General features: G+C 47.5%; 1 protein-coding gene across 3 annotated transcripts in view; it reads right to left on the minus strand.

Moving 5' to 3' along the window:
* LOC116067409 (solute carrier family 22 member 13) overlaps window positions 1–10,000 on the minus strand; it is a 17,554-nt gene that overhangs the window by 5,172 nt on the left and 2,382 nt on the right. For all 3 annotated transcript variants that reach the window (XM_031323831.2, XM_035998370.1, XM_035998371.1), the window contains exons 3-5: window positions 9,934–10,000; window positions 8,514–8,682; window positions 56–158 (exon numbers count right to left, since the gene is read on the minus strand). The exon at window positions 9,934–10,000 is cut by the window's right edge and continues 88 nt beyond it. In XM_031323831.2, coding sequence (XP_031179691.1) covers window positions 56–158; window positions 8,514–8,682; window positions 9,934–10,000 — 339 coding nt within the window. The remainder of the gene's footprint in view (window positions 1–55; window positions 159–8,513; window positions 8,683–9,933) is intronic.

A 10,000-nucleotide genomic window follows, 5' to 3' on the forward strand; every position in this document is an offset into this window, starting at 1 on the left:
TTTTTTCAACGTTTTTGTGGCTTCTTTCTTTTAGGTGTAACCTGGGTGTGTTTACCAAATCCAGACACTGTCTATCTGCCGGGCTGTTGCTACGGTAACGCTCCAAAACATCCGTCCTTCTTCTCAACAACAGCCAGCGAGGCGACTCTGGGATGGAGCTGGAAAGAAAGACAGACAGGTGAGTGATGTACAGGTATGGAGGCAGACAGACAGGTGAGTGTGTGACGTACAGGTATGGAGGCAGACAGACAGGTGAGTGTGTGACATACAGGTATAGAGGCAGACAGACAGGTGTGTGATGTACAGGTATAGAGGCAGACAGACAGGTGTGTGATGTACAGGTATAGAGGCAGACAGACAGGTGTGTGATGTACAGGTATGGAGGCAGACAGACAGGTGAGTGTGTGACGTACAGGTATGGAGGCAGACAGACAGGTGAGTGTGTAACGTACAGGTATAGAGGCAGACAGACAGGTGAGTGTGTGACGTACAGGTATAGAGACAGACAGGTGTGTGATGTACAGGTATGGAGGCAGACAGACAGGTGAGTGTGTGACGTACAGGTATAGAGACAGACAGGTGTGTGATGTACAGGTATAGAGGCAGACAGACAGGTGTGTGATGTACAGGTATGGAGGCAGACAGACAGGTGAGTGTGTGACGTTCAGGTATAGAGGCAGACAGACAGGTGTGTGATGTACAGGTATAGAGGCAGACAGACAGGTGTGTGATGTACAGGTATAGAGGCAGACAGACAGGTGTGTCATGTACAGGTATAGAGGCAGACAGACAGGTGAGTGTGTGGCGTACAGGTATAGAGGCAGACAGACAGGTGTGTGATGTACAGGTATAGAGGCAGACAGACAGGTGTGTGATGTACAGGTATAGAGGCAGACAGACAGGTGTGTGATGTACAGGTATAGAGGCAGACAGACAGGTGTGTGATGTACAGGTATAGAGGCAGACAGACAGGTGTGTGATGTACAGGTATAGAGGCAGACAGACAGGTGTGTGATGTACAGGTATAGAGGCAGACAGACAGGTGTGTGATGTACAGGTATAGAGGCAGACAGACAGGTGTGTGATGTACAGGTATAGAGGCAGACAGACAGGTGTGTGATGTACAGGTATAGAGGCAGACAGACAGGTGTGTGATGTACAGGTGTAAGGTGAAAGCCTGCCTGCTACTGCTCCAGGTGCGTCACTCACCCCCCCCTCCACTGGAAATTCTGCCAGTCCAATGACCATGGCTTTTGATATAAGCAAGCACATTGCTCTAGTGCCGTTGTTCCGTGAATCTGAGGTTGACTCCTACTTTAGTGTGTTTGAGCGCATTGCAGTTGGTCTGCAGTTGGCCGACTGACGTTTGGACTCTGTTGCTCCAGTGTAAACTCCATGGCAAAGCCCAGGAAGCCATGGCAGCGCTCTCTTTAGAAGAGAGTTTAAATTATGAGTCTGTGAAGTCTGTGCCTGCACGATCCGTTCTGCACATGCGCAAGATAATACTGTTTTACCGAGGATACGACCTGCACGATCTGTTCCACGCTAGCCTATGGCTAGCCTCCACCGGGAAGCTAACGTTAGTTTAGCTAACAGCTGATTCGGCTAACCGCTAGCTGACAGCTAGATTCAGTCTAAAATAACGTTAACTCAAACGTAATGGGAAAAGCAGCTACAGCTAAATTAAGACTTCACAGTAATAACAATAAAGACAAGTATTGAGTGATTGGATTTTAAATGAGCACAAGTAGAGTAGAACTGACGTAACAGCTGTTATATATGTTAGGTGTTTGTTATATATGTCAACGTTTATTTTCAAGTTTTATTTTGAGGGTCTTTTAAAGTTATTACATGCTGTCTCAGCTAGCAGTTAGCCGAATTAGCTGTTAGCTAAACTAACGTTAGCTTGCCTGTGGAGGCTAACGGCAGACCGCTACAATCAGCTAGCGGTTAGCCGAATGAGCCGTTAGCTAAACTAACGTTAGCTTGCCTGTGGAGGCTCGCGGTTAGCCGAATTAGCTGTTAGCTAAACTAACGTTAGTTTGGCTGTCGACCGGAAGCGTGGAACAGATCGTGCAGTGTCGTAAATCCTCGTACAACCGCGCATGCGCAAACATTTTGCGCATGTGCAGAACGGATCGTGCAGGCAGAACGGATCGTGTACCGACAACTGTGAAGTCTGCTATTCTGTGCACCTATGAACTAGTCCCTGAGGCATACCGTCAGAAATTTAGGAGTCATAGAAAATCACAGAATCAGACTTATACTGAGTATGCTAGAGAGAAGGGTGTGTTGTTAGATACGTGGTGTGCTGCCTGCTCTGCTGATAACTTCAATGCTCTGAGAGAACTACTTCTGGTTGAGGATTTTAAAAAATGTCTGCCAGAGCGCATTGTTGTTTACTTAAATGAGCAGAAAGTAACAACTTGAACTGCTGCAGCAACGTTAGCTTCCTTTCCTGACAGACCTCGTCGAGTCCCTTTTTCACCTTCCTCTGTCCACAAAACGCCGGGTGCGGAAAAAGATGAGAAGACATGTTTCTATTGTCATCTTGCTGTCCGACGTTGAAACGTAAAGAGCAATCGTCACGATCTTCCCAGCCTAAGGGCATTGGCCTGATTAAAACAGACCACGGTACAAGAACTGAGAAATGTGAAGAGTTGGATGCCTGCTTCAAACCGTTTGTCTTTGACGTACGCATTTCACTCACCGGCACGCCTGTAGATCAGCGCTCTGTCCGGGTGCTGAGGGACACCGCTTGTTCCCAGTCGGTAATATTGGCGTCAGCGTTACCTTTTTCTGAACAATCAGCTTGCGGGTTTGGTTCGGTGCTCCGTGGCGTAGAGATGGGTTACATTCCTCGTCCTGTGCACCGCGTCCACATTCAGTCTAAGTTAGTTACCGGTAGAGTTTAGATTCTCGGCCCAAGCCCGAGCCCAACGTTATTTTCCGCCACATCCTCGGACCGAACCGGCCCGGCCGGACCCTTGATCAAGCAATTTTTTTTTTTTATCCATTACCTTATTATCCTATTTGGGTGGGGAGATAGCTATGCCATAATCAGAAATATTATAAATACATATATAGGCTATATAGAAGTAACAAATGTGTACAAAAGTTAGGCTGCAGTTACTAAATGCAGCACTTCATGCGCGGAGTCTCCTCCTCTCACACGCATCACACCGGGAGCTTGAAGATGTAAAGAAAAAAAGAAAAACAGGAGGATTACCTTTGAGCAAGTGTGGAGGAAAGTCGGAGGTATGGAAGCAGTTTAAACAAGTCGTGGGCAGTGACAACAATATGTTGTTCATCATTGTTTCTTTTTTTTTTTTTACGTTTCTTCATTCAGATCATTTGCGATCCGTTCCATTCTGAATAAACTAACAGCAGTTTACAGCTTCGTCCTTGTTGTATTATTCTAAACAGATTTCTGCAGTTCAAACAACTGAATTGTAGTTGAGAACGTCAGTTATAACGGCCCACGTGGCTCGGGCTCATAATTCCAGTTAATGTGTCGGGCCGGGCCGGGCTCGGACGCAACGTGCTCGGGCTCGGGCAGGTTCGGGCTGGATTTTTTTGGGCCGATCTAAGCTCTAGTTACCGGGTTCTTTCCTGTGGCTGTTTGTGATGCTCTGCCAATTCAGGGTATCGTACTGGTGGAGTTAAGTTCTGTTTGTGTTCCCTAGACACAGATCAGCTTATAGCTCAGCGTTATCGGCTGTAGAGCTGCAGCTAACGATTATTTTTATTGTCGATTAATTGATTGGTTGTTTGGTCTATAAAATGTCAGAAAAAATGTCATTTAGTGTTTCCTAGTCTATATCCACCACGTTCCTCTTCCGGGATTGCTCCGTTGCCGACGGGAATTCAGCTGGATTTCACTCATTTAGGCCGGATATACGTCGCCTCGGCCTTCCTTTGTGTTGTAATTTTCAACATGACTTCGCGTAAACACTTCGCGTGTATGTCTACGTTGTATACAGCGGACGTACACATACACGCAACTTGGCGTGTTATTGTGAGAAACCTACAGTTGAGTTTAGGAAACGTGACACGTGGGACCCGACCCCCGGTCTCCTGGGTGAAAGTCCTGTGTTTGACAGTGACAAAGCAAGTGTAGAGAAAGTAGCTTTCATGCAAGATAAAGATGTCTTAGTTCGCAGATGGTCCCCACTCCCCGATACTGATGCTGATTGGACTACTATTTGGTAGACACCATGTCTACCAAATATTAGTGCCCACTGTGTATAGACAACATGTACTGTCAGTAGCACATGAAAGTAAGTGGTCAGGGCTCTTAGGGGTCACGAAGACTTATCAGCTGATCCTAAGACACTTCTTTTGGCCAGGGTTAAAGGCGGATGTAGCAAAGTTCTGCCGTAGTTGTCATGTATGTCAGATAGCAGGAAAGCCAAACCAGACAATCCCTCCTGCCCCTTTGCGTCCTATTCCTGTAATAGACGAGCCATTCGATCGGGTGATAATAGACTGTGTGGGCCCGTTACCCCGTACTAAAAGTGGAAACCAATATCTACTTACCGTTATGTGCGCAGCGACTCGTTTTCCTGAAGCAGTTCCACTCCGTAACATTACAGCCAAATCGGTGGTGAAGTCACTCGCCAAATTCTTTTCTACCTTCGGCCTCCCCCGTGTAATCCAGTCGGATCAGGGTACCAATTTTCAGTCAAAGCTGTTCAAACAGGTACTCAGCACACTGCATGTTAAACATGCTGTTTCCTCTGCTTATCATCCTGAGTCCCAGGGGGCTCTGGAGCGATGGCATCAGACGCTCAAATCCATGCTTCGCAAGTACTGTTTGGAAAACGGAACTGATTGGGATGAAGGGGTTCCTTTTGTTTTGTTTGCAGCGCGTGAAGCCATTCAGGAGTCTTTGGGTTTCAGTCCTGCTCAGCTCGTGTTTGGGCATACACCCCGTGGCCCGCTCAAAACATTACATGACCAGTTCATGTCGCTCAAATCGTCACCTACCAAAAATGTACTAGATTACGTCAGCCACTTCCGTGAGCGGCTACATATCGCCAATGCACTCGCCAAGCAGTCGTTGTCCGGTTCACAAGAAGTGATGAAGAGACGCTATGACCGTTCTGCTGTGATTCGCTCTTTCTGTCCTGGTGATTTAGTGTTGGCATTATTGCCTATACCTGCTTCAGGGCTCTCTGCCAAATTTACCGGTCCGCATGAGGTCCGTGAACGCCTCAGTGACACAGACTATGTTATCAGTACTCCCGAGCGAAGGAGAAAAACGCGCGTCTGTCATATTAACATGCTAAAGCTGTACCAACATAGGGAAAGTGATAAAAACTGTCCTGTGGACAAGTCAGAGCCGCTTCCCCGGAGTGCCGCTCTGATCGTAACTGATCCTGCGCTCCTATCCGACTGTGATGACCTGCGGCCGCGTCATCCAGTCCAGTTGGGTTCTCGACTCCCAAACTCCGAGGCGATAGCAGAGTTACCATCCCAGCTACAACATTTACCTGCTGAACATAGATAGGATGTCATCAACCTTGACATTGAACTGACAGATCCCCGTCCAATAAAACAACATCCGTACCGGGCAAACTAATTTAAGCGTGAATTACTGAAAGGGGAAGTGCAATATCTTCTTAAAAATGGGTTCGCTGAACCCAGTTCTAGTTCGTGGAGTTCGCCTTGTCTCGTTGAAACTAAGCCCGACGGCTCGCTGTAAGGTGAACGCTGTTACAGTGCGTGACTCGTATCCGTTACCAAGAGTGTGGTAAGAGTGTGTGCAAAAGGTTACTGGCAGGTACCTTTGACTGACCGTGCCGCTGTTGTTTCTGCGTTCGTTACACCCGACCATTTTGCACAGTATAAGGTCATGGCGTTTGGCATGTGCAATGCTCCTGCGACCTCCCAGCGTTTGGTGAATACTGTGTTATCAGGGGTGAGTAATTGTAATGCTTATTTGGATGATTTAATCGTGTATACAGATACGTGGGAGGAGCACCTATGTATCTTGGGGAAAATCTTCAGTAGGCTCGCTCAGGCCAATCTTACATTGAATCTGGCGTGTAGGTTTGGCAAAGCTACCGTTACCTATTTGGGTAGATGGGTAGGGCAGGGACAGGTGCGCCCTGTAGAGGCCAAAATCAGTGCTATTTCATTCTGTCCGGTTCCTGCTACGCGTAAAGCTCTACGTTCGTTTCTTGGAATGGCAGGTTACTACAGAGCATTCTGCCGTAACTTTTCCACTGTTGCTCAGCCATTAACTCGCTTATTGAGCCCTAAGGTGGAGTTTGTGTGGTCTTCAGACTGTCAGATCGCATTTGACAGTCTCAAGGCGCTCTTGTGTCACGCCCCCGTGCTGGCGGCTCCAGATTTCGCCAGGCCATTCAAACCGGAGGTGGACGCAAGCGGAGTGGGTGCAGGTGCTGTTCTGCTACAGGAAGATGCTAATGGAGTGGATCACCCGGTGTACTTTCCAGAAAGTTTAACAAACATCAGTTTAACTATTCAACCATTGAAAAAAAGACACTTGCTTTGTTGTTGGCCTTACAGCACTTTGAGGTGTATGTTGGATCTAGCTCTTTTCCGATCGTTGCGTACACCGATCATAACCCTCTGGTTTTTCTCTCCCGAATGTACAATCACAACCAGCGCTTGATGCGTTGGGCGCTGCTTGTGCAAGACTACAATTTAGAAGTCCGCCACAAGAGGGGTTCCGAGAACGTGGTGGCTGATGCGCTGTCCAGGTTACAGTAAAGGTTGGTGTAGATATGTTGTATTTTGTTTTGTGTGTACCCAAACTTGGAGTTTGTGTTTATGGGGGGGGAGTGTTACGGCTGCCGGCAACACCCTCATGTGTGTAGTATAATGGAGAATGATATGAGATGCAAAGCAGGCTGTGCCATCCCGTGCTGCTGATTGGATGGACCAGGAAAGCCCCGCCCAGTACCTGGAGAAGGGAGCTGCTGATTGGTGCGGCAGGCCACCACCTGACTGGCCAATCGAGAGGAGTCAATCAACTCTGCCTCCAGCTTAAAGAGCCTAATTGTTTGCAGCTGAGGGCAGCTGCCAGACCAGACTTTGTGGAGAAACTGTTAGAGTGTGAGGACGTGGGCCAGGAGTAAGATCTAAAAACTGATATCCTTCCTGCATTTAGTCCATTTGTGTTGTTTTAGTCACACTAGGATCAGGGGTGCTGTGAGTACTGTTTGTGTTTAACCAAGTATTTAAGTTAGAGAGGTGTTTTTGTTTAATCTTTTGTTTTCATTTAGATTTAGAAATAGTCTTCCTTTTGAAGATCTGCTTTTGTTATATTCTGTTTTTGTTTTCCGCAGCACCCATCGGCCCACTCGTCCTTTTGTTTGAGCTCTGTTTGTTGTCATTTGCCTGATTCTGGAATAAATGTCCTTTCTAATACCAATTCCATCTGGTTTTATGTTTATGTCCTGATACCCCTAGCTACGGGGCGTAACAGTGACGTACAGGTATAGAAGCAGACAGACAGGTGAGTGTGTGACGTACAGGTGAAGAGGTAGACAGACGGGTGTGTGACGTACAGGTATGGAGGCAGGCAGACAGACAGGTGAGTGACGTACAGGTATGGAGGCAGACAGACAGGTGAGTGTGTGACGTACAGGTGAAGAGGTAGACAGACAGGTGTGTGACGTACAGGTATAGAAGCAGACAGACAGGTGAGTGACGTACAGGTATGGAGGCAGACAGACAGGTGAGTGTGTGACGTACAGGTGAAGAGGTAGACAGACAGGTGTGTGACGTACAGGTATGGAGGCAGACAGACAGGTGAGTGTGTGACGTACAGGTATAGAGGCAGACAGACAGGTGAGTGTGTGACGTACAGGTATAGAGGCAGACAGACAGGTGAGTGTGTGACGTACAGGTGAAGAGGTAGACAGACAGGTGTGTGACGTACAGGTATGGAGGCAGACAGACAGGTGAGTGTGTGACGTACAGGTGAAGAGGTAGACAGACAGGTGTGTGACGTACAGGTATGGAGGCAGACAGACAGGTGAGTGTGTGACGTACAGGTGAAGCGGTAGACAGACAGGTGAGTGACGTACAGGTATGGAGGCAGACAGACAGGTGAGTGTGTGACGTACAGGTGAAGCGGTAGACAGACAGGTGTGTGACGTACAGGTATGGAGGCAGACAGACAGGTGAGTGTGTGACGTACAGGTGAAGAGGTAGACAGACAGGTGTGTGACGTACAGGTATGGAGGCAGACAGACAGGTGAGTGTGTGACGTACAGGTGAAGAGGTAGACAGACAGGTGTGTGACGTACAGGTATGGAGGCAGACAGACAGGTGAGTGTGTGACGTACAGGTATAGAGGCAGACAGACAGGTGAGTGTGTGACGTACAGGTATAGAGGCAGACAGACAGGTGAGTGTGTGACGTACAGGTGAAGAGGTAGACAGACAGGTGTGTGACGTACAGGTATGGAGGCAGACAGACAGGTGAGTGTGTGACGTACAGGTGAAGAGATAGACAGACAGGTGTGTGTGACCTACAGGTATAGAGGCAGACAGACGAGCTGGGGCAGAGCCAGCGACAGGTGCAGCTGTGTCCAGCTGCTGCTGAGCCAGGCCAGCGGGGCTCCGCCCATCGTCCCCAAACTGAAGCAGAACGGCAGGAAGGCCGGCGGCCAGAGCCGCGCCGCGGGCGCCGTCCACTCCACCGCTAAACACAACAAACAATAGAAGTGTAAACAACAACAATGTTGAAAAAAGCGACAAAAATGTCTGAAAAAATTGACAAAAATGTCCGAAATTTTTTTCAAAAAATTGACAAAAAAATTGACAAAAATGTCTGAAAAAAATTACAAAAAACGTCTGAAAAAATTGACAAATGTACAGAAATGTCTAAAAATGTCCAAGAAAATTGTCTAAAAATTGACAAATGTCCGAAAAAATTGACAAATGTCTGAAAAAATTGACAAATGTCTGAAAAAATTGACAAAAATGTCTGAAAAAATTGACAAAAATCTGTGAAAAAATGAAAAAAAAATTGACAAAAACGTCTGAAAAAATTGACAAAAATGTCCAAAAAAATTGAAAAAAAATTGACAAAAACGTCTGAAAAAAGGGACAAACACGTAGAAAATAAGCATTGGAAAGCACGAGAAAATACGTCTAAAAAGCTGCACAACTTTGTTCTGGGAATAGACGGAAAAATGCATCAAATATGTCAGAAAGGGCGACATTAAAGCTTAAAAAATAGGAAATGTGAGGATCTATCTTTAGTTTTTCTGTCCCAGAGTATGTTTCCAGAGTGGTATTAGTACTTGTACTGCAGTAAAGGACCTGAGTACTTGTTCCTCTGGACGTGAGAGGGTTTGGAGTAAACTATCCGGATGTTGGCAGACTGGGCGGGTCAAAGGTCAGGAAGCAGCTGGAAGCTGTCCGGCCTCGTTAGCTGTCCGCCGTCCGCCCCGCCGCGGGCCAATCACACTCACCCTAACGACCAATCAGGCACGCTCTCTCAGGTTGCCTCGGTAACGGGTTTACAGCAGCTATATGAACTACTTCTCATCGTACTTGATAACATAAAACACAGTACTTTTTAGAAGTTTTAGACGTTTTTGTTGTCTCTGTGTGTGTGTGTGTGTGTGTGTGTGTGTGTGTGTGTGTGTGTCTGTGTGTGTGTGTCTGTGTGTCTGTGTGTCTGTGTGTGTGTGTCTGTGTGTCTGTGTGTGTGTGTGTGTGTGTGTGTGTGTGTGTGTGTTCTCTCGTCTTTGTGTAACTCCAACACTTCTTGTCGTCTATGTTCTGGTCAGCGTGACGTTGTCTGGGACACACGTCCGTCCAATCAAACTCGGCACACAACCGGTCGAGCGGGACTGCGTGCGGTTGCCTCGGTAACGAGTAGCGAAGGATGCGGTCCACGTGTGCGGTTGCCGCAGTAACGAGCAGCGGAGGATGCGGTCGTTACCCAGGCTGAAGGAGCAGATGTTGATGCAGCAGCAGCAGACGCCCGTCAGACAGCGGACGGCGAGGAA

This window comes from Sander lucioperca, chromosome 24 (assembly GCF_008315115.2).
Source record: "Sander lucioperca isolate FBNREF2018 chromosome 24, SLUC_FBN_1.2, whole genome shotgun sequence".
In the NCBI taxonomy this organism is placed as follows: domain Eukaryota; kingdom Metazoa; phylum Chordata; class Actinopteri; order Perciformes; family Percidae; genus Sander; species Sander lucioperca.